Genomic DNA, 25,519 nt, shown 5'->3' with positions numbered 1-25,519 from the left:
CAGATCTCCTGTCTGCTCTCTCAACTGGGGAAAGACATGTGACAAAATTAAGCCATTTTAATAAAGCTATATAAACTAAAAAGAAAATTTGAACAAAACAAGACATTAACAGTTGTGAATGGATCTCTTATTAAAAGCTGGACTAGATTTTCTGGAAAGAAATCTACTCTGATGCCTTGTTCAGTGTCTCTAACAAAATATGTCCATTAAATATCATCATCATAGGCAGTCCCTCGAGCGAGGATAACTTGCTTCCACATGAATTCACAGATGCTTCAATGAAGGACCCGATGTTCCAGTCCTGAACTCCAATTGAAGGGGTGGAAGATACCTGTGCGTGGATTTTTTTAACGTGTGGTGACCGTTGCACATTAGCCACCACACGGGCTTGACAGAGCTAGGTCTTTATCCAGTGGCAAGGATTGACCAGGACGACTGGAGACCTGCTCTGCTGCACGGACCTAGTGCGCGCACTTATCGGCGTGTGGGCTGGCAGAGTGATGGGCTCAGCCCATTAAACATAATGTGTTACTGAAGCCCTAGCATCAATCGTATACTGTGGGAAGCCCACGAGGGAATTAGAACACGCTTATTAATGGTCATCTTTCAGGTTCCCTCAACCTGAAGCAATACACCGTAAAAAGGTGGCGTGTGAATGTGAATGGGTTAAAATAGAACACAAAGAGGAGTGGGATGTGCAAAAATAACCCTTCAAGGAAGATCACGAAACACCAGTTGTACACGAGTGTTGCAGGTAGCTTGATCTATTTAGACAGTTCTTTCTCGAAGTGCCGGTGACATTCATGATCGCTGGTGACCAGAAATCATGTAGCATTACCATCTCACTTCCAGTTGATCAAATATTTGTGACAACTCAATTTTTGGTCTGAATGACAGACGTGTATGGAAAAGCTTTATTCAACAACACAAATTAAAATTTTTACCATTTAGCATTTAAAAAGATACAAATTTCAAAGCTTGTTGCTTTCTTTCCAAAACTGAAGAACTCTTCAAAACAAAAATGTACTGGGTTGAATTAGCACCTTGTGGTACTCAGTGAAGAGTTTAACGCGTTCTCAGGAAATCCTTCTGTCCCCTACTTTGATGACTATTTAAAGCAAATGATTTAAATCTGTCACAGACTACCACTTGAAGGAATCTCATGCAAACATGCATCACGCAGTGCAATTTTAAATCCTCTTTCTTCATTGAAACCTCATTTTAGGTGGGTCTTCTTCCCTCGACAATTTATCACCCCCTTGCCACAAAGGGAAGCGAGACCTCTGCCAACACTTCTCTGTAACTGGCCTCTAGGAGGTAATGTGCAAAGTTAAAGCACATGGGATTGGGGGTAGTGTGCTGACATGGATTAAGAACTGGTTGTCAGACAGGAAGCAAAGAGTAGGAGTAAATGGGTACTTTTCAGAATGGCAGGCAGTGACTAGTGGGGTACCGCAAGGTTCTGTGCTGGGGCCCCAGCTGTTTACACTGTACATTAATGATTTAGATGAGGGGATTAAATGTAGTATCTCCAAATTTGCGGATGACACTAAGTTGGGTGGCAGTGTGAGCTGCGAGGAGGATGCTATGAGGCTGCAGAGCGACTTGGATAGGTTAGGTGAGTGGGCAAATGCATGGCAGATGAAGTATAATGTGGATAAATGTGAGGTTATCCACTTTGGTGGTAAAAACAGAGAGACAGACTATTATCTGAATGGTGACAGATTAGGAAAAGGGGAGGTGCCATGGTACATCAGTCATTGAAGGTTGGCATGCAGGTACAGCAGGCGGTTAAGAAAGTAAATGACATGTTGGCCTTCATAGCGAGGGAATTTGAATACAGGGGCAGGGAGGTGTTGCTACAGTTGTACAGGGCCTTGGTGAGGCCACACCTGGAGTATTGTGTACAGTTTTGGTCTCCTAACCTGAGGAAGGACATTCTTGCTATTGAGGGAATGCAGCGAAGGTTCACCAGACTGATTCCCGGGATGGCGGGACTGACCTATCAAGAAAGACTGGATCAACTGGGCTTGTATTCACTGGAGTTCAGAAGAATGAGAGGGGACCTCACAGAAACGTTTAAAATTCTGATGGGTTTAGACAGGTTCGATGCAGGAAGAATGTTCCCAATGTTGGGGAAGTCCAGAACCAGGGGTCACAGTCTAAGGATAAGGGGTAAGCCATTTAGGACCGAGATGAGGAGAAACTTCTTCATCCAGAGAGTGGTGAACCTGTGGAATTCTCTACCACAGAAAGTTGTTGAGGCCAATTCACTAAATATATTCAAAAAGGAGTTAGATGAAGTCCTTACTACTAGGGGGATCAAGGGGTATGGCGAGAAAGCAGGAATGGGGTACTGAAGTTGCATGTTCAGCCATGAACTCATTGAATGGCGGTGCAGGCTAGAAGGGCCGAATGGCCTACTCCTGCACCTATTTTCTATGTTTCTATGACTAGAGGGGCATGAAGTGATCATTCCCTCGGCTGGACAACACATTATGCAATTCCCCCTTCCTCACCCCATTCCCCAGTAACGATCAGGAGGCTATCGTGTGGGAGATCAATATGTCAGCACGCGTCCCCTGTCACGTAGCAAGTTGGTGCCATTGAGAATTGAGTGCGAGTTGGTAATCACTAAGAACCTGAAATGCAAAGGTGCAGTGAGGAGTGTTTTCACTGTCAGAAGAAAGTAGCACACCGTTTAACGAGGAGAGTACCAGCTTCTCACAAAGTCACCGTCTCTTTTACTTTCCATGTGGAGGAAGCTCACATTATGTTTGATTTTTAGTGGGTGACCCATAGTGTACTGCTATAAATGTCCTACTGCTCATGTGACTGGACGGTGTTAAGTTGGCAGCAGGGCAGCTGAATATTACAAGGGCCCAATATTTCCCTTTAACAATGCACAGCGGCTCCCCAGATAGTCAATGGGTAAAGGTACTGCCTGGTGCAGCACGAGGCAAACTAATCTGCAGGTCACAGCTTTGACAGAATATTTGTCCCATAATCTGATCTCTGTTGGGGTGGCAAGAGATGAGGTGTGTGTGTTTGTGTGTGTGTGTGTGTGTGTGTGTGTGTGTGTGTGTGGGGGGGGGGGGGGGGGGCGTGAAGGTGGTGGTTGCTATAATTGGCCCCTGCACCCCCACGCAAAGGGCAAGGGAGGGGAGGGGATGACAGCCAAGGTTCCCGTCACATTGCTATTCATTGGCCGTTGCTGGAAAATGTGTGTGCTTGGACATCAAGGTCAGGCTTGTTTAGGGCTGCAGCCCATCTGCCGACACTTGTGGAAAATGGCCACTTTGGCTTAGATTTAGAACCATATCTCATATGAGTCAGCATCTACATAAGGGGAGAGGAGAAAACTGAGGGAGCAAAAGAAAAAATGATGAAGCTGCACAGACCTCAGAATTTGCAGAGAAGCTGGCAACCTCTATACCATGCCCCTGCAGAGTGGCCACTATCATAAGGAGGATACAGATAGGATGGCATAGAAACCGACTAATGTGATAGGTGGAGAAATTATGCCCTTTGCCCAACTGTCCTCATTAAGCAGTGCTGCGAATGTCTCCTTTGAATAAACATGTCCATTAGCACTACCCTAGGCTAGACTAGAATAGTGTCTTTGCCTTTTGGTTGGAGAGGAAGCCAATCACATCAGCATAGATTCCACTGTTAATCACTGCACTCGCGTTTTGTCAGCAATGTTTACCCTTCCCATTTTCTTCCACCAACCAATCCTCCCCTCCCCAGTTTCCCTCATTTTGTTGAATGGAGTCTCCCTGTTCTCGCTATCTTCCACCAGAAAAAAGCTCCTAATACTGTAGTGTAAGCAGCTCCCCAAAAGGGCACAAGTGGCAGTTTTTTTGAGTTATCCTCCGTGACATTCCCTTCCTCTCCTTGTGGAGATTAACCCACACTCAAAAAGCTCTTCCAGACAGAGTGGGTGGGGGGTTGGTAAGTGAACCTGCTGAGGGAACTCGCAGGTACATACCTGTGCCCTGTCACTCCGCAGATAAGAACTTGCACAGTTATTAATTTAACCATTGATAACATCAGCCCTTTGGCAAAACATTGTTATTCCTTAGCAGGTATAGATTTACAATAGGATTCGTGTCACACAATGACTACTACTGCATGGTTGTGCCCACTCACACAATACAAAGAACGATGGCAGTTGGCTTGCCTTGTAACGAGCGTGTTCTGTCAAAGTGAAAAGTCATCTCCCCGCTCTGCGTTTGCTTGTGAATCATGATCTGAGGCTGGGGCTTGCACCGCCTGTCACAAGGATCAGAAGTGTGCGAGTTGGGAAGAGGGACACCATGGTGGGTTTTAATATGGACCCTTAAGTAGGAAGCAGTAGAAAAACCTGAGGAAAAAGACAGAAGAGATTCTGTCACTCCGTCAGATGAAATCCCAACCCATCCAGCTTTTCGAACATCCCAGGTTAGAATATTCCAGCAGTCCTATCTCCATTCCTTTTCTGAAAAGGTTGCTGTATGTTTAATATAATGTTTCTTCTCAGCAGTTTTCCCCAGTCATTATTTCCCTGTTGATGTGACACTTGCTGTCAGGCAGTCTCCTTCGGCTCGGAGGGAGAGGCAGCAAGTGTGGTCACTAGATTTATTTAACATATTGGTACCAGGACATTATATAGGGAAAAAAACACACTTAAACCATTACACGTTAATGCCTTGTGGTACACTTTGTGTAACTCATGCCCTCAAGCTGTTTCCAGCACTACCACCACCAGTGATAGATCAGTACTTTACCCCAGAGCTTTTAGTGCTCCAGATACTTATTCCAGACACAACTCAAGTTTGGAAGAGCAGAGTCTAAAATTGTAAAAGATTTTCCCAAAACAATGTATGCCGAAGACAGTTTGCTTTCAGACTTCAGCTCTGAGTTGCAGGACTGGCCATTACCCTAATCCACATACCTCAGATTAGTTTTATAGTTTGTTTTGAATATCTAACTAGAGGAAGCACTGTGCGGAAACCAGGTCTTGGTGGTGGACAGGTGCTGAAGAAGGCAGTTTCCAATTTAAGCTGAGCGATCAATTGGAGTAGGGGACGGGAGAAGTTAAGAGAGAGACGAGGTGGTCTCAAAAGAAAATAAACCGGAAGCATTCTTCCCTTACTCCCGGAGGCTAATACAACAGAATAGATAGAGGCTGTGAAAAGACTGGTTTACCTGACCTCTCAGTGTGGTGACATACAGAACATAACGAGGCAGCTTCTAATTAGTTATAAGGGTACAGGGCTGGACTTTCGACTGAGAACCACAACTCTCAACCCAGAGTTTCAACTAGGATTTGCACGGTGACAACCAAACCTTTCAGTCTCAGTCAGGCTGCACTGCACCTCCTGTAGAATGTGATGGTGGAGAAGATCCTAATCTAACCCACACCACTCAAACACGCCTGAAGGAAGATCAGCTCAGAGATTCACCTGTGGAGATCTCTGCACATTAGACGGTCCTGCGCTTCTGACTGAAGGCAGTAATGGAAATGCAAGAGCAAAAATCAAAAGAAACAAGGCTAATGTCATGAAATAAAACTAGGTGCATAATTGATATGAACAATGTGCTCAGGAACTCCTGCAGTTATAGTGCAGAGCTAATACACCAAGTCTTAAATAGTAACGGTGAAAATTTCCTTTTCAAAAGGGAAAATCTTGTAGTGACTGATTTTCTCTAACAGTTGGGCTGGCCAAAAACTGTCGGAAGCCAGTAACAGAAAAATACCAAGAACTGAATACAAATCACATAGCTGGCAGAGGGGCAAAGCAGAAAGAAGCCAAAAAAAGAGAGGTTTGTTGAATGATCATAATCCACAATCTCCGCAGATCTCCGAGAGAGAGCAACTCTACTGAGGAAGTGTGACTGCCTAATCAACTAAAATAATAACTAAAACGTATCTGCATGGCTCGCAGACCTTTGAGACCAGGTAACTGCACCGTCAGGATCAGGCAAGGTGGCAGTGGGGGGGCTATAACTGATTTCAACATCCTCCCCCCCCCCGCCCCAGGTTACAGAAGGACAAAAACAACACATCAGCATAGGGTGACGGGTTTCCACCCCCTCACTCACCGAGTGCTGGTTTATTAGATTCCGCAACCTTTAGTGTCAAGAGCATAAAACTGAGAATGGAGACATGACCACTGGATTGTGCCGAGCTCTGGAATAAGGTTTGCCCCGGACTCTCATTCCATCCCTTTAGAAGTTATTTTTTTTAACTTTCATTAAGTATTCATGTTAAATTTTAATTTCCCACTTTTTAAGTACGGCTCAATTGCAGAATTGAAGAAAAACATTTTCACAGGCTACCTTTCACCTCATATCAATAGTTCATATGATCTCAACCAGTTATCGACCAAACCATGTGAAGTAAATACACCCACCCATCAAGAAAGCGCCACTGTAGCTGGTGACCAGCACTCCATCGAAATAGGACTGTAGTGAAAGGAATGCACTAAGCTCAGGCTGATTTTAATAATTGAACACGCTTCCCCAATGGCTCACGAGGTAAATGCATCATGTTATGGTACTGAGCGAAAAGATCAAAAGGCCCAGGTTTGATTGCTGGTCAATGCTGGGCTATCGAATCTCAGCCAACACAGTAGTTCGGGTACTATTGGTCTCAGTGGCGATACCGACCAATGATGGAACAGCCTGTTGGCTGGTATGGGAACTCGAAAGAGTGGCATACTGATGAAATGGGGGCACTCTTCTGAGGTTTGGGCCAGAGCATGTTGTTCGGGTTGGGTCGAGGGAACTTTCCTCTGCATCTAAAAGTCACATACATGACTTGGGAATGCTTGAAGTCAACACTGATTGACCCCAACAAAAAATGTTTCATTCTCCAGTATGAACATCCCTCATCTTGAGCATAAAATTCACAGAAACCAAGTTTGAAGGGAAAAAATGGTTATCAGATTCCATTGGGATATACAAAATTAATTACATGGGGACAAGATCTCAATCAGGCCCATTCAGGCTTTACAACACTTACTGGCTGCTATACAGAACTGAAGGCACAAGAGCCTTTTTCCCCCATCAAGATTAACATCAAGCTTGGCAACATATTCAAATATTTTTGTCTTTGTATAAAGTTTTAGTGTCAAACTGATTAAGAAAACAGATACAGGTACGGTCAAGTGGCTGTGTAAATTTAACACTTCATTCCTAGGGTTTTCAAAATGGCAGCCAATCACCTTTGGATGGAGCAAGAGGCAGACTAAGTGCTACAAGAATGTTTTCACACAGGACAAGTATATTAAATTCATGCAATTCAGGACAGAGTAGAGGGAGGCCCTGGAGTACAGCAGCAACACCAGTTACAGGACGGACTTGTGTAGACTACTAAACGTGACAGCCTTGCAAATCTGAAGATGAGGTAAGCCCAGAAAATGGCCACGAAATAAGCTTCAATTACTCGCTGGGATGCTGCCCTAAAAGATAGGCGTGCAGAAGGACACAACCACCCACTTAGTTATCTGCTGCTCGTCACCAATTGCTTTGGATCATTTCACTGTAGGAAATGGATAACTATCTAGACTTTTGAAATTGCTTCATACAAGAGGCACAACGGCATAGGATAATGTTTTGACCCAAATGAAACTTGAGAAATAACTGTGAGCTCAAAGGACTGGCCATCAAAATGCCAAATTAAATATGGTTCAATCTACAATAAGGAATTTCAGCTCACCAACTCTGCGAATCAAATTTAACACAAATAACAGTGCAGAAACTTAAGATCACCTATTCAAACAGCTTTGAACAGTGGGGCACAGTCATTTGTGCAAAAATAAATCAGGGGCCTAACTGAGAACCTACGTAGGCCTAGCTGGGCATAACTGCTAGATATTTGCAGGGCACCAATGAGCAACACCTCCACCTCATGAACCAAACAAATGGATTGTGAAAGACCAAAATAGCTACAGTGTGAAGCAGAGTAGAACTGGGGTTTAACCAACTTTGAACAAGTGCTGCAGGTGCTCTAGAATCTCAGCAACTTCACATAAGATGGGAGCTAACCCCGGTTGTGTTATAATCGAGCCTTTTAGTAGTTGTCCTGCATAAATTGGTTCTGTATGTACCACTGTAGTGGCGATATCCAAAAGTTGTTGCTTTTGACAGTCAGGGTGATACAATATTTGAACCCCTTACGCGGGATACCTCTCTTGCAGGGAGAATGAGATCATGTCCTTTATCACTGCCAGGAAGTCTTAGAACCTTGATTTGTGTGTCCAATACAGGGTCATGCCCCTGGTGCTCATGTCGAATCAAGGAATTAAAGGCAAAACGTACAGAAATGTTTGCGTTAAGGAAAAGCAGAAACTATCCTGTCTCCAGGCTGATGCAACCTCTGACTATGAAAATAAATTTGGGAGTCGGCGACTGTCTGAGGAGACAAACTGTTGTATGTTTAGCCACCACCAAATCTTGAATAAATTTTCAATTATCGCTGGATAGTTTTTCTGAGCACACAGCACAAAGCACTATCATCTACTGCAGGTAAGTGTGAAGTCCAACTTCCCGATTCAGGTACCACTGCCAATTTCTTCATGTTTACAGATACAGGGGACTACCGCAGGAAAAAGAAAGCATGGACTGGCCGGATTGGAGATCTGCAGCACCTGCTAAATGTGAAGGAATAGAATGACTATGGAAATTGAAGGCACTGTTCCAATTTGAAGAGTAAGAGTGATGCAAGGAGCAGAACAAATGGTTAATCCGGGGGGGCGGGAACAAACGGGTGTAATCTAGGGCTTTATAAGACAGGCACATGTGGAACTATGTGCAACTGTGCAACAGCATGCAACATTCTGTGCACATAGTAAGCATGTGGTTTCATGGGAACCACTGAAGTTAGGTTTTCACTCCACAATGTGTGGGAGTGACCACAACAATTTTACTCAGAGCGCTTTACTTAAACACGCAGAGCTGCCAAGTTCTACATCTAAGTAGCACTCTGTGTGGGGTGATGCACTGGCACATTGCAATGATAATCTAGCACCTTGTGCCACTGCATGGTGCAGTGTTGCTTTCATCAACACAGGCGTTGAATGAAGTTGTTGTTTTTCATCAACAACACTCACTTTGCTATGAAAACTAAAACTTGAGTTATGGGGTGAAACTAAAATTATTTCTAAGACTAGATGAACTTTTGGAACAGAAGTTGGAGACTGAAATAGACAAATTAAGCCTCGGTCATCAATCAAATGCCGGTTTATTTCTCAATATTTTACAAGACAGATATGGATTAGTAATACCATGCGGCCACCTCAACTTAATCTTCCATAAAGGCCCTTCAGCTTCACTCCTCCCCCATCCAATCATGACATCCAATTGTTAATTGCTCCTTAAATGTTTGTTTAAACTTTGGCATTGAAAGACGAGAAGAATTAGGTCTAAATTTAAGGGTAAATTTCTGATGAAGACTGCAAATAAATTACAATTAAAGATAAAGCAACTTGACTAATACCAATGGCAAAAACACAGGAGGGATGGAATTCAAGATTGTACACCACCACCTCTCTGCCGCCCCAGGAAATACCTGGGGTTCAAAGTCCAGTCTGTCCCGAGTTAGCTCATCTTAGGGCAAGAGTAGTGGCACTGCAATTGGTTTAAGGGCCACTGAGTTAAGGATGAGAAAAATCAGCCGAGTTTACGACTCCTGATCACTACATATTAATGCTCATTGGATACTTACACCGTGTGGACGTCAGGATAGGACAGGACAAGGGGGAATTCAAAAGACTTCTATAGGCATATAAATAGTAAAAGTGTAGGAAGAGGGGTGGGGCCGATTAGGGAACCAAAAGAAGACCCATGCATGAAGGCAGAGGCACCAAGGGCTCAAATTTTCCCCGATGATTTGCGCCGTTTTTTTTTGGAGCAGGCTGCTTTTTTGTGGCCTAATTTCAAAATCTGCAGTTTCCCCAATCAAGTTGCACCAGCGTAACTCATTTAGTTAAATTTTTTTTAAGTACGTTTTTTTTTCATCCAAAGGGGGCGTAACCAGCCACCTACGCCAAGTCTGGCCATTTAGTGAACTTTGGCCAGCTGATAGTTACTCCATTTCTGCTCAGGCCACCGTATGTGGCCTCTCGAGAAAACCCTTGCGGAGATTTAAAGAAATTGGCGCAGGTAGGTAAATCGGAGGCCATTCGGTCTGGGTAGGGGTGGGAAGCGGAGCGGACCTGGACCAGCACTCACTCGGGGCCACAGTGGACCGGGACCAGCACATTCGGGGACCGGAGAGGCTCAGCGGGGGTGGGAGCAAACTGACCGGCATGCACTCGGGGCCACAGCAGACCGGGAAGGCACGCACTCGGGGGTCCACAGCAGAGCGGGAAGACTCTCACTCGGGGACCACAGCAGACCGGGAAGGCACTCACTCGGGGCCACAGCGGACCGGGAAGACACGCACTCGGGGCCACAGCAGAGCGGGAAGGCACGCACTCGGGGGTCCGCAGCAGAGCGGGAAGACTCTCACTCGGGGTCCACAGCGGACCGGGAAGACACGCACTCGGGGCCACAGCAGAGCGGGAAGGCACGCACTCGGGGGTCCGCAGCAGAGCGGGAAGACTCTCACTCGGGGTCCACAGCGGACCGGGAAGACACGCACTCGGGGCCACAGCAGAGCGGGAAGGCACGCACTTGGGGGTCCGCAGCAGAGCGGGAAGACTCTCACTCGGGGTCCACAGCAGACCGGGAAGACACTCGCTCGGGGCCACAGCGGACCAGGAAGACACACACTCGGGGGCCACAGCGGACCGGGAAGACACGCACTCGGGGGCCACAGCGGACCGGGAAGACACGCACTCGAGGGCCACAGCGGACCGGGAAGGCACGCACTTGGGGACCGGAGAGGCTCGGCGGGGAGGGATCGCTCTGACCGACACTCACTCGGGGCCACAGCGGACCGGGACCGGCAGCACTTCGGGCCACAGCGGACCAGGAAGGCACCTCACTCGGGGACCGAAGAAGGTCGGAGACAGCCGATCTGAAGGCTTGGTGCCTGGGGAGAGAGAGGGGGGAGGGAGAGAGAGGTCACAAAACAACTTGGAGCTCTGCTGTGCATGCGCGGCCATTTCAGCGACGTCAAGAATGTGAGGTTTTTTTCCCGCGCATGTGCAGAAGGTCTGGCTGCATTTTTTGGTGTAGACCGCAGGCTCCACTCCCCAAGGCGACTGGCCACGTTGCACGGCTCCGGATTACAGCAGAAACATTGGGGAAAGTTTGGACATGTTTTTCTGGCGCATTTCTGGACCTAAATAAGCGGCGCAACTCTGGCAATATGCCAGAAAACGGGCTTGGGGAAAATTGAGCCCTAAATGACTACTTTGCATTTGTCTTCACCAAGGATGATGCTGCCAAAGTCATCGTGAAAGAGGAGGTAGAGGAGATACTGGATGGGATAAAACTTGATAAAGAGGAGGTACTAGAAAGGCTGGCTGTACTTAAAGTAGATAAGTCACCAGGACCGGATGGGACGCATCCTAGGATGCTGAGGGAAGTAAAGGTGGAAATCGCAGAGGTACTGGCCATAATCTTCCAATCTTAAATATAGGGGTGGTGCCAGAGGACTGGAAGTGTTACACCCTTGTTCAAAAAAGGTGCAAGGATAAACCCAGCAACTACAGGACAGTCCGTTTAACCTCGGTAGCGGGGAAGCTTTTAGAAAAGATAATCAGGGATAAAATTAACAGTCACTTGGACATATGCGTTTTAATTAAGGAAAGCCAGCACAGATTTGTTGAAGGTAAAACGTGTTTAACTAACTCAATTAAGCTTTTTGATGAGGTAACAGAGAGGGTTGATGAGGGCAACACATGGTATACATAGACTTCTAAAAGGTGTTTGATAAAGTGCCACATAATAGGCTTACCAGCAAAGATGAAGCCCATGGAATAAAAGGGACAGTGGCAGCATGGATACGAAATTGGCTAAGTGACAGGAAACATAGATAAGTGGTGAACGGTTGTTTTTCAGACTGGAGGAAGGTATAAAGTGGTGTTCCCAGGGGTCGGTTCTAGGACCACTGCTTTTCTTGATATATATTAATGACTTGGATGCAGGTGTACAGGGCACAATTTCAAAATATGCAGATATGCAAAACTTGGAAGTATAGTGAACAGTGAGAAGGATAATGATGGACTTCAAGAGGAAAGACAGGCTACTGGAATGGGCGGACACGTGGCAAATGAAATTTAGCACAGAAAAGTGCAAATTGATACATTTTGGTAAAAAGAATGAGGAGAAGCAATATAAACTGAAGGGTACAATCCTAAAGGGGGTGCACGAACAGAGACCTGGGAGTATGTGTGCATAATTTATTGAAGATAGTAGGGCAGGTTGAGAAAGCGGTTAAAAAAGCTTACGGGATCCTGGGCTTTATAAATAGAGACATAGAGTACAAAAGCAAGGAAGTTATGATGAACCTTTATAAAACACTGGTTCGGCCTCAATTGGAGTATTGTGTCCAATTCTGGGCACCGCACTTTGGTTAGGATGTGAAGGCTTTCGAGAGGGTGCAGAAAAGATTTACGAGAATGGTTCCAGGGATGACTGACTTCAGTTACGTGGATAGACTAGCGAAGCTGGGGTTATTCTCCTTGGAGCAGAGATGGTTGAGGAGATTTGATAGAGGTGTTCAAAATCATGAGGGGTCTAGATAGAGTAGAGAGCGAGAGAAACTGTTCCTGTTGGCAAAAGGGTCAAGAACCAGAGGCCAAAGAACCAAAGGTGACACAAGGAAAAACATTTTTCAGTACCTGAAGGAAAAAAAATTGCAGGGCTACGGGGAAAGGGTGGGGGAGTGGGACTAGCTGAGGTGCTCTTGCAGAGAGCCGGCACGAGTTCAATGGGCCGAATGGTCTCCTTCTGTGCTGTAACCATTCTAAGTTTCAGTCTATGACTCAGTGCTGGTGCTTCCCCATCTCCTGTCAAATAGCTGCTAAAATTCACTGTCTGAGCTCATGTACAGAGAACACACACTTGGTCAAAAGGGTGAACAGCAAGGAGTCAGTGCCTTCAGGAGAGAAGGGGGCAAAGCTGCTGGTAAAAGGTAGTGGGGGGGGGGGGGGGGGGAAGGAAAGATCTATGGGGATTGGTGGTTTAAAAAAAAAATAGTAACATGGTAAACCTGTAATGATTACATCAGTGGTCAGTTTGCAATTATTTCTTCTGTACACAAAATTCAATCAAAATATATTAAAATGTTTAAAGACTGTAACCTTTTCAGAACATATTTGAGCAATTTCATTGGTTTCCCCTTCTATTTGCCAGTTGTTCATTGGCAGATGCTTGTTGCTCATTTATTGGTAGGTTTCCTACCATTTCAGCCAATCAGCAATGTTCAGTTAACAATAATTTCCAAATGCATATTTGAGCCAATTGGGTTTAAGTGTGACAAATATGTTGCATGTGACACCGAAGTGCGTCGTACATTTCCCAAACAGTCCAGGCTCATGCTAGACACACAACTTAATTATAGCAATGTTAATTATACCCTTTCAAGCACAAAAGCATCCATGTTTTCTCTACCTTTTCTTACTTTCACATTAAAAGCCTTTCAGAGTTTAAGCCATGATGCAAATCACTGAACATTTTTGAGGTGGCTTCACCTTTTAGTGCAGATGAAGACACAAAAACCTCGAACCAACAAAGTACATCAGATTAGAAGAACTCACATCTCTACAGTAACATCAACCTTCAATTGAGGTGGATAGCACAGCAGGTTGGGCTGTTCCTTCTTAAAAGTAACCGTTCCTTTGTCCTAATTTTAGTTTTAGAAAGTTACCTTTGTTACAGATGTTGCAGATGTTATTTGGTCCTTCATTGTGCTTTTTGATGTGATCAGTCATATAAGCTGCACGCAGGTATTTCCCACACACCTGACAAGGGACCTTCTCCTCGTGGCATGTCAAGTGAGAGCGCAGGCGGTCTTTGGTCGCAAAGGAAGCTTCGCAGGTCTGTAGGAACACATGAACAATAAGGAAATCATTCGGTCAGCTCGATAGTCACCGTCTATCGAATGGTCTAATTCCAAATCCCCATTTAGGGATTAGCACGATCCTCAAACTCTGCCCTCTTGAGCATCCCCGATTATAATCACGCAACCACTGGTGGCAATGCCTTCAGCTGCCTAGGCCCCAAGCTCTGGAACACTCTGCCTGAACCTCTCCGCCTCGCTACTTCGCTCTTCTCCTTTAAGACGCTCCTTAAAACCTACCTCTTGACCAAGCTTTTGGTCATTTGCTGTAATTTCTTCTTATGCGGCTCGGTGTCAAATGTTTGTCTTATAACACACCTGGGAAGCACCTTGGGGTGTTTTACTAAGTTAAAGGTGCTATATAAATACAAGTTGTTGTTGTTATTTAGAGATTAAACAGACAATATCACTTCCTCCTTTGGTTCAGTCTGTAAATTCCCTGCCCTGTGTGGAACTGATCCCTAGAAGCCAGAAGGGCCTCGGGTTCCATCCCTGGACTATACCGAGTTGCCCGATATTAGCTGGGACAGCAGTAAAGTTGTTGTAATTGACCTTAAGTGTCCCTGGACAAGGGAAATGTAATGTCAGCCAGGGTTCTTGCATCTGATTACTATCCAGTGGCTACTGTAGAAAAGCTTGCATGTGCGGCTGTTGGGTTAAGACAGAATGTGGCTTTCTGCAAAGCTCTCGATAGTCAAATTGTGCTGGGAGTGTCATTGGCAAATACGCAGCACATGCTATAAAGGCTTGGAGTTAGATTAATTTATTTTACCTTCAAGCTTTGCAGAATGAATGATGAACAACCAACTTACTTGACATTTAAAGGGCCTCTCTGCAGTGTGCACTTGTTTGATGTGGCCATTCAAGTGATCCGGTCTGTAAAAGAAAATATTCAAATCAGCTAGGCATTGAAATTTGTCTAAATTATACATATATATCTCTCTCTCAAGTACTTTGGAGAAAGTTTTTTCAATGAATTCTTGGGATGTGGGCGCCATTGGCAATTATTGCCCATCCCTAGATTCCTCGAGAAGCTCCTTGAACTGCTGCAATCCATGTAGTGAAGGAACTCCTACAATGCAGGAAGTTCCAGGAGTTTGCAAAGCTGAAAGAATGGCGATACATGTCCAAGCTGTTACCATACACCTGTTGCCCTTGTTTTGTTAGTTGGTGCAGGTCGCAGATTTGGGAGGAGCTGCCCAAAATACCTTGGCGAATCTCTAGGTGACACCTTAGAGTGGACGGTAAGGGAGAAAAATTAATATAAATCCAACTGTGGGATTTTGAGGTAAAAGACTGCTCACTTCCGTAAGTATATGCAATGTCAAATGAAGACGAGGTGTATTAAGAACATAAGAAATAGGAACAGGAGGAGGCTATTTGGCCCCTCGAGCCTGCTCCACCATTCAATAAGATCATGGCTAATCTGATCATGGACTTGGCTCCACTTCCCTGCCCGCTCCCCATAACCCTTTACTCCCTTATCGCTCAAAAATCTTGTCTATCTCTGCCTTAAATATATTCAATGACCCGGCCTCCACAGCTCTCTGGGGCAGAGAATTCCATAGATTTACGACCCTCTGAGAGAAGAAATTTCTCCTCATCTCAGTTTTAAATGGGCGGCCCCTTATTCTAAGACTATGGGCTCAATTTTCCCCAGTGGTCTGCGCACTTTTTTGAGAAGACTGCTTTTTTTGGCCTAAGTTTAAAAAACAGTTTCCCCAATCAATTTGTACCAGTGTAACTCAGTTAGTTACGATTTTTTTAGATAAGTTTTTTTTCAGCCAAAGGGGGCGTAACCTGCCACTCACGCCAATTCTGGCCATTTAGATAAGTTTGGCCAGCTGAGAGTTACTCCAGTTCTTCTTAGGCCAGCGTATGTGGCCTCTGCAGAAAAACCTTCTGGAGAGTTAAAGAAATCGGCACAGGTAAGGAAATCGGCACAGGTAAGTGCAGCAGATGGCCAAATAGAGCAGCAGGAAAGGGGAGAGAGAGGTGGGGGAGGAGAGAGAGTGGGGGGAAGCCTTTCGGGTGTAGTTAGGTGCGGGGACCGGGAGGGAGAAGGCCACTCGGCCTGGGCCACTGTCGGGCGGGGGAGCGGACCGGCAAGGCACACGAGGTCTGGGGGCGGGGGGGAGCTGGACCGGCACCAGCACCAGCAAGGGGCTCGGGGCGGACAAGGCAAGCAGACCGGCAAGCCCTATGACCAGGGCTAGGGAACGGGACCGGCTTTAAAAATTGGAGGTAAGTTGCTGCAAGATATTTTAATGTGTTTTTAAGTTGCTGCAATGTGTTTTAATGTGTTGAGAGCTGGCTGTATGTTTCACTTTGCAGCCTCAGCTTGCATTGTGTCCCTGGTTACCGTGGAAACTCGATCTTTTTGGCGCAGATCAAGGCTCCACCCCCAAAACTAAAGGACAGGTTAGGCCACGCCAAAATGAAGAAATCCAAGGGGGAAACTTAGAACATTTTTTTTTGGCATACTTGGGCCAAAAAAAATGGGTATAACTCTTCAAGTATGATTTAAAAAAAGTTTGGGGGAAAATTGAGCCCTATGTCCCCTAGTTTTAGTTTCCCCTATGAGTGGAAATATCCTCTCTGCATCCACCATGTCGAGCCCCCTCATTATCTTCTAAGTTTCAATAAGATCACCTCTCATTCTTCTGAACTCCAATGTGTATAGGCCCAACCTACTCAACCTATCTTCTTAAGTCAACCCTTCATAAGTCAGAGGGTCTAGTAAAAAGGAGGAACTGAGGGAAATCCTTATTAGTCGGGAAATTGTGTTGGGGAAATTGATGGGATTGAAGGATGATAAATCCCCAGGGCCTGATGGACTGCATCCCAGAGTACTTAAGGAGGTGGCCTTGCAAATAGCGGATGCATTGACAGTCATTTTCCATAGACTCTGGATCAGTTCCTATGGAGTGGAGGGTAGCCAATGTAACCCCACTTTTTAAAAAAGGAGGGAGAGAAAACAGGGAATTATAAACCGGTCAGCCTGACATCAGTAGTGGGTAAAATGACGGAATCAATTATTAAGGATGTCATAGCAGTGCATTTAGAAAGAGGTGACATGATAGGTCCAAGTCAGCATGGATTTGTGAAAGGAAAATCATGCTTGACAAATCTTCTGGAATTTTTTGAGGATGTTCCCGTAGAGTGGACAAGGGAGAACCAGTTGATGTGGTGTATTTGGACTTTCAGAGGCTTTCGACAAGGTCCCACACAAGAGATTAATGTGCAAAGTTAAAGCACATGGGATTGGGGGTAGTGTGCTGACGTGGACTGAGAATTGGTTGGCAGGCAGGAAGCAAAGAGTAGGAATAAATGGGTACTTTTCAGAATGGCAGGCAGTGACTAGTGGTGTACCGCAAGGTTCTGTGCTGGGGCCCCAGCTGTTTACATTGTACATTAATGATTTAGACGAGGGGGTTAAATGTAGTATCTCCAAATTTGCGGATGACACTAAGTTGGGTGGCAGTGTGAGCTGCAAGGAGGATGCTACGAGGCTGCAGAGTGACTTGGATAGGTTAGGTGAGTGGGCAAATGCATGGCAGATGAAGTATAATGTGGATAAATGTGAGGTTATCCACTTTGGTGGTAAAAACAGAGAGACAGACTATTATCTGAATGGTGATAGATTAGGAAAAGGGGAGGTGCAACGAGACCTGGGTGTCATGGTACATCAGTCATTGAAGGTTGGCATGCGGGTACAGCAGGCGGTTAAGAAAGCAAATGGCATGTTGGCTTTCATAGCGAGGGGATTTGAGTACAGGGGCATGGAGGTGTTACTACAGTTGTACAGGGCCTTGGTGAGGCCACACCTGGAGCATTGTGTACAGTTTTGGTCTCCTAACTTGAGGAAGGACATTCTTGCTATTGAGGGAGTGCAGCGAAGGTTCACCAGACTGATTCCCGGGATGGCGGTACTGACATATCAAGAAAGACTGGATCAACTGGGTTTGTATTCACTTGAGTTCAGAAGAATGAGAGGGGATCTCATAGAAACGTTTAAAATTCTGATGGGTTTAGACAGGTTAGATGCAGGAAGAATGTTCCCAATGTTGGGGAAGTCCAGAACCAGGGGTCACAGTCTAAGGATAAGGGGTAAGCCATTTAGGACTGAGATGAGGAGAAACTCCTTCACCCAGAGAGTGGTGAACCTGTGGAATTCTCTACCAAAGAAAGTTGTTTAGGCCAATTCACTAAACATATTCAAAAAGGAGTTAGATGTAGTCCTTACTACTAGGGGGATCAAGGGGCATGGCGAGAAAGCAGGAATGGGGTACTGAAGTTGCATGTTCAACCATGAACTCATTGAATGGCGGTGCAGGCTCGAACGGCCAAATGGCCTACTCCTGCACCTATTTTCTATGTTTCTATGTTTCTCTCATCTCCGGAATCAACCTAGTGAACCTTCTCTGAACAGCCTCCAATGCAAGTATAGCCTTGCTTAAATACGGAGACCAAAACTGTACGTAGTACTCGAGGTTTGTCCTCACCAATATCCTGTACAGTTGTAGCAGGACTTCTCTGTTTTTATATTCTATCCCCCTTGCAATAAAGGCCAACATTCCATTTGCCTTCCTGATTACTTGCTGTACTTGCATACTAACTTTTTGTGTTTCATGCACAAGGACCCCAGGTCTCTCTGTACTGCAGCATTTGCAATTTTTCTCCATTTAAATTATAATTTGCTTTTATATTATTTTTGCCAAAGTGGATAACTTCACATTTTCCCACATTATACTCCATCTGCCAAATTTTTGCCTACTCACTTAGCCTGTCTATATCCCTTTGCAGAATTTTTGTCTTCTCCTCACAATTTGCTTTCCCTCCCATCTTTGTAACATCAGCAAACTTGGTTACATTACACTCGGTCCCTTCATCCAAGTCATTAATATAGATTGTAAATAGTTGAGGCCCCAGCACCGATACCTGCGGCACCCCACTAGTCACTGTTTGCCAACCGGAAAATTACCCATTTATCCCGACTCTCTGTTTTCTATTAGTTAGCCAGTGCTCTATCCATGCTAATATATTACCCCAACCCCGTGAATTTTTATCTTGTGCAGTAACCTCTTATGTGGTACCTTATCGGATGCCTTCTGGAAATCCAAATACACCACATCCACTGGTTCCCCCTTATCCACCCTGCTCATTACATCCTCAAAGAACTCCAGCAAATTTGTCAAACATGATTTCCCTTTCATAAAACCGTGTTGACTCTGCTTGATTGAATCATGCTTTTCCAAATGTCCCGCTACTGCTTCCTTAATAATGGACTCCTGCATTTTCCCAACGACAGATGTTAGGCTAACTGGTTTATAGTTTCCTGCTTTTTGTCTGCCTCCTTTTTTAAATAGGGGCGTTACAATTGCGGTTTTTCAATCGGCTGGGACCGCCCCAGAATCCAGGGAATTTTGATAGATTACGACCAATGCATCCACTTTCTCTGCAGCCACTTCTTTTAAGACCCGAGATGTAAGGCATCAGGTCCAGGGGACTTGTCTGTTTTTAGACCCATTATTTTACCTAGCATTAATGAGCTGACACACGTCTTGTGTGAATTTCTTAACTAATATCTGCAAACTGCTCTTTCAGTTGCCACCACCAGTGACAGACCTGCACCCACCAGTCCTTCTTCCCAGTGCTATAAAGTTTAAAATGCTCTTAGAATCATAGAATGGTTACCGCACATGAGGCCATTTGGCCTGTGCAGGCTTTCTGCAAGAGCACCTCAGCTAGACCCACTGCCCCGCCCTTTCCCCGTAGCCCTGCAATTTCTTTTCCTCCAGTTACTTATCCAATTCCCCTTTGAAAGCCACTATTGAATCTGCCTCCACCAGCCTTTCAGGCAGTTAATTCCAGATCATAACCACTCGCTGGATAAAAAAGTTTTTCCTCATGTCGCCTTTGGTTCTTTTGCCAATCATCATAAATCTGTGTCCTCTGGTTCACGACCCTTCCGTCAATGGGAAGTTTCTCTCTATCTAGACCCCTCATGATTTTGAACACCTCTATCAAATCTCCTCTCAACCTTCTCTGCTCTAAGGAGAACAACCCCAGCTTCTCTAGTTTTTCCACGTATCTGAAATCCCTCATCCCTGGAACCACCCTCGTAAATCTTTTCTGCGCCCTTTTGAAGGCCTTCACATCCTTCCTAAATTGCAGCCTCCACTAGCACTGCCCCCCAGTCATCAAGATCTACGGCGCGGCCCTGGACAACATGAACCATTTCCCATACCTCGGGAGCCTCTTATCAACAAGAGCAGACATTGACGGCAAGATTCAACAGCACCTCCAGTGTGCCAGTGCAGCCTTTGGCCGCCTGATGAAAAGAGTGTTTGAAGGTCAGGCCCTCAAAACTGCCACCAAGCTCATGGGCTACAGGGCTGTAGTAATACCCGCCCTCCTATATGGCTCGGAGGCATGGACCATGCAGTAGACACCTCAAGTCGCTGGAGAAATACCACCAACGATGCCTCTGCAAGATCCTACAAATCCCCTGGGAGGATAGGCGCACCAACATTAGCGTCCTCGACCAGGCCAACATCCCCAGCATTGAAGGACTGACCACACTTGATCAGCTCCGCTGGGCAGGCCACATTGCCTGCATGCCAGACACGAGACCCCCAAAGCAAGCGCTCTACTCGGAACTCCTTTTTTTATGGCAAACGAGCCAAAGGTGGGCAGAGGAAACGTTACAAGGACACTCTCAAAGCCTCCCTGATAAAGTGTGGCATCCCCACCGACATCTGGGAGTCCCTGGCCAAAGACCGCCCTAAGTGGAGGAAGTGCATCCGGGAGGGCGCTGAGCGCATGCAGAAAACAGCGCAGGCAACGGAAGGAACGCACGGTAAACCTGTCCCACGCTCCCTTACCCTCATCGACTGTCTGTCCCACCTGTGGCAGGGACTGTGGCTCTCGTATTGGACTGTTCAGCCACATAAGGACTCATTCTAAGAGTGGAAGTAAGTCTTCCTCGATTCCAAGGGACTGCCTATGATGATGATGATGAATATTCTCCTTAATCCTTACTTTCCTTCCCTATTTTTCCTGAACACCTTATATCTAAGAATATTTAGAACCCTATCCTGCCCTTTTTGAGCCAGGTCTCAATTATCGACACATCATATTCCCATGTGGCATTTTACGCCTCCAGTTCACCAACCTTATTTACGTTTTGTGCATTTACACCCATGCACTGTGAACCTATCTTAGATCTTCTTGTATTCTCTAATACCATACTATTTCTTCCTCTAGTGCTATCCAGTACTCCCAATTCTTTGTGTACCTTGTTTCTCCTTTCTAATGCTATAGCCTGGTGCCCTTTCCTCTCTCTCCAGACACAGGTTTGGAAGGAGAGAATTGATAATTGCACCGCTGGTTCTTCTGCACAGCAAGTGGCAAGATTACAAAAATATAAATGCCCACCGCTACACTACACTAAACTTGTGAACTTGAATCTTTAACAAAACAAAAACTAGATCTGATTCTGAAGATTTGATGCATTGCCTTCTAATTCTTGGAGCAATCAACATCCCATTCACCCATACTCAAACAATGTTGGATAAGAAAAATTGGTGAATGCTGGAAATCTGAAACAAACAGCAAATATGCTGGAAATACACAAAGGATTCATCAGCAAGAGAAAGGATAGACCAACACCTCTTTAGCTACCCCTTTGTGATCACAGTGAGCATATGTCTCCACCCTTTACCTGATGCTCTCCCCTCTTTGTTTCAATCAGTCCTATGAAGGGGACTCTCCCACCTTCCATTTCCAGGACTTCCACCCAAAATGTTAATTTATTATTTTTCTCTGGCATTTTTGATGTTTTAATATCAAACATCAGGGAGCTCAGTAAAAATGATAATTGCTGTATAATTAGTATCCTTAAGAGGTTAATGGAGAGAAGGACAAAAGGCGGGGGGGGGGGGGGGAGCAGTGAAAATCAGACAGTCCTGTTGGGGCAAAGAGGGGGGAGGAAAGAGGAAGAAAATGAGAAACACCCAGTGAGAGTACTTGTGCGTATAACCTCAGGTGAGGAGAAGGTCAAGCTTGGCTGTGATGCGGCCCACATTTAACAGCTGGCCAACAATCCCTGCCTAGTACACACGTGAAACCTGGCCAGTTGCCCAAGGTTCCTGAAGGCTGAGAATTGCCCGTGCAACTGAACACCAGCAAACATTAGTGTCGGCAGGTGAGGAGGCGGGGAGAACATTTGGCAAAAAGAAAAAGCAATTCACTGTCGGGAACGAAGCTTATAATTTTGCAGTTCCAGTTGGACAAGCAAAACCTTTTACTTTCTTCTCCCTCCACACACACACACACATGGGTAGCTACTTTTCATATCCGGAGTAGTGGTGTCACTATATGCAGCCAAAGCTGTCTGCTGTTAATAATTCAATACAAACTGGCACTGGCACTTAGAGGCCACAACATTGGCTGCAGGCTGTGATTTATCTTTACTCTGGCTCAACTTTGAATCAACTGTGAACGTTTCCACTTCGAACTGCAGCCAATCTTGATGCTGATCTGTGTGAAATCACTATGTGTGTGTATGTGCGTGTGCCCTGTGTATCTACACCCACAAGGAACCAGACCGAGCCCAAGCTCTTTTCACCCATGTGTCTTCCTGAAAAGACAAAGAATTGTATCGATCTCATCCATATAGCGTGGACTGAAACCCAGGCCCAGAGGTGAAAGGACAGTCTTCTGAAATCCAATGTCTGTACAGAGTTCCATTCATTAGCATTACTACCACTGGCCAGGCATCTAATATATTAGAAATGAATACTGGAATAAATTTAAGGATACGAATGACACGCAAAAAAGAATTGTTTGTAACTCTCCCAGTAGATAAAGGTGTGGTGGAGAGAGAACGACAGGCCTGAAGGTCCCCGGCTTGATTTTGGTCTGTGTTGTGTTAGCTGAATTCAGTCAGAGTGCTACAATTGGCCTCCATGTAGCTGACTGAAGGAAGAAAAAATGATCAGTCAATTCACACACGATAAATCGCTTTTTTGGATAAGGTACTAGATTGATATTGGGGTTTGTTGAACTGGATCTCAGAAAGATGGTTCTTTTAGGAGAGATTGGAGGTGGAGCGGTGGGGGAGAAAGAGAGAAAACTGAAACATGGGAAATAAAAATAGGCATCTGTTCCAATAGTGGAGAATTTTAATACAATATTGAAATTTCAAAGTCACAGCGTCCCGCTGTAACAAATGACAGCTGAAGTCTAATCTGATCCACATCCAAACCCCATAAAAGGTGCCAAATGTACAGGCAATTTTGTGAACATTGGTTTTATTTCAGTATTGGTCTGGATCCAGCTGTGATTTATTGCAATGAATGATGTTCTGAATGAGCATAGGCTTTAACCTAAACCAAGTACTCTAGTACAAATCTAGAGAGAACTGTAGCATAGTGGTTATGTTACTGGACTAGTAACCCAGAGACCTGAACTAATGAAAGGACACAAGTTCAAATCCCACCACGGCAGCTAAAAAATTTAAATTCAGTTAATTAAATAAAAACCCATCTGGTTCACTAACCTTGTTTAGGGAGGGAAATCTGCCAGTCTGGCCTATATGTGACTCCAAACCTAAAGCAATGTGGTTGACTTTTTACTGCCCTCTGAAATGGTCTAGCAAGCCACTCAGTTGTACCAAACAGCGGTTCAAGGCGGTGGCTCACCACCACCTTCTCATGGGCAATAAATGCTTGCCTTGCCAGCGACGCCCACAACCCATGAACAAATAAATAAAACCAGAGGTACGCGGGGTGGCGTTGCTGGTTAAAGAGGAAATTAATGCAATAGTAAGGAGGGACATTAGCTTGGATGATGTGGAATCGGTATGGGTGGTGCTGCGGAATACCAAAGGGCAGAAAACGCTAGTGGGAGTTGTGTACAGACCACCAAACAGTAGTAGTGAGGTTGGGGATGGCATCAAACAAGAAATAAGGGATGTGTGCAATAAAGGTACAGCAGTTATCATGGCCGACTTTAATCTACATATTGATTGAGCTAACCAAACTGGTAGCAATGCAGTGGAGGAGGATTTCCTGGAGTGTATTTGGGATGGTTTTCTAGACCAATATGTCGAGGAACCAACTAGACAGCTGGCCATCTTAGACTGGGTGATGTGTAATGAGAAGGGACTAATTAGCAATCTTGTTGTGCGAGGCCCTTTGGGGAAGAGTGACCATAATATGGTAGAATTCTTTATTAAGATGGAGAGTGACACAGTTAATTCGGAAACTAGGGTCCTGAACTTAAGGAAAGGTAACTTTGATGGTATGAGGGGTGATTTGGCTAGAATAGACTGGCAAAGGATAGTTAAAGGGTTGACGGTGGATAAGCAATGGCAAACATTTAAAGATCACATGGATGAACTTCAGCAATTGTATATCCCTGTCTGGAGTAAAAATACAACGGGGAAGGTGGCTCAACCGTGGCTAACAAGGGAAGTTAAGGATAGTGTTAAATCCATGGAAGAGGCATATAAATTGGCTAGAAAAAGCAACAAACCTGAGGACTGGGAGAAATTTAGAATCAACAGAGGAGGACTAAGGGTTTAATTAAGAGGGGGTAAATAGAGTACGAGAGGAAGCTTGCAGAGAACATAAAAACTGACTGCTAAAGCTTCTAAATATGTGAAGAGAAAAAGATTAGTGAAGACAAACATAGGTTCCTTGCAGTCAGATTCAGGTGAATTTATAATGGGGAACAAAGAAATAGCAGACCAATTAAACAAATACTTCACGAAGGAAGACACAAATAACCTTCCGAATGTACTAGTGGACAGTGGGTCTAGTGAGAAGGAGGAACTGAAGGATATCCTTATTAGGCAGGAAATTGTGTTAGGGAAATTGATGGGATTGAATGCCGATAAATCCCCGGATCCTGATAGTCTGCATCCCAGAGTACTTAAGGAAGTGGCCCCAGAAATAGTGGATGCATTGGTGATCATTTTCCAACAGTCTATCGACTCTGGATCAGTTCCTATGGACTGGAGGGTAAGCTAATGTAACACCACTTTTTAAGAAAGGAGGGAAGAGAGAAAACGGGTAATTATAGACCGGTTAGCCTGACGTCAGTAGTGGGGAAAATGTTGGAATCAATCATTAAGGATGAAATAGCAGCGCATTTGGAAAGCAGTGACAGGATCGGTCCAAGTCAGCATGGATTTATGAAAGGGAAATCATGCTTGACGAATCTTCTGGAATTTTTTGAGGATGTAACTAGCAGAGTGGACAAGGGAGAACCAGTGGATGTGGTGTATTTGGACTTTCAAAAGGCTTTTGACAAGGTCCCGCACAAGAGATTGGTGTGCAAAATCAAAGCACGTGGTATTGGGGGTAATGTACTGACATGGATAGAGAACTGGTTGGCAGACAGGAAGCGGAGAGTTGGGACCCCAGCTCTTTACAATATACATTTAACGATTTAGATGAAGGAATTGAGCGTACTATCTCCAAGTTTGCAGATGACACTAAACTGGGTGGC

The 25,519-nt window shown here is 45.1% G+C and overlaps 1 protein-coding gene across 2 annotated transcripts in view; it reads right to left on the bottom strand.

Moving 5' to 3' along the window:
- patz1 (POZ/BTB and AT hook containing zinc finger 1) overlaps positions 1-25,519 on the bottom strand; it is a 99,732-nt gene that overhangs the window by 19,243 nt on the left and 54,970 nt on the right. The window contains exons 2-4 of one of the 2 annotated variants that reach the window (XM_070887570.1): positions 14,812-14,875; positions 13,808-13,979; positions 4,184-4,366 (exon numbers count right to left, since the gene is read on the bottom strand). In XM_070887570.1, the coding sequence (XP_070743671.1) occupies positions 4,184-4,366; positions 13,808-13,979; positions 14,812-14,875 (419 nt within the window). The remainder of the gene's footprint in view (positions 1-4,183; positions 4,367-13,807; positions 13,980-14,811; positions 14,876-25,519) is intronic. The other variant, XM_070887571.1, reaches the window with a different exon arrangement.

Source organism: Pristiophorus japonicus, chromosome 8, assembly GCF_044704955.1.
Source record: "Pristiophorus japonicus isolate sPriJap1 chromosome 8, sPriJap1.hap1, whole genome shotgun sequence".
NCBI lineage: Eukaryota > Metazoa > Chordata > Chondrichthyes > Pristiophoridae > Pristiophorus > Pristiophorus japonicus.
The sequence above is the reverse complement of the archived record's forward strand: the minus strand, read 5'-3'. Positions and strand labels throughout refer to the sequence as shown.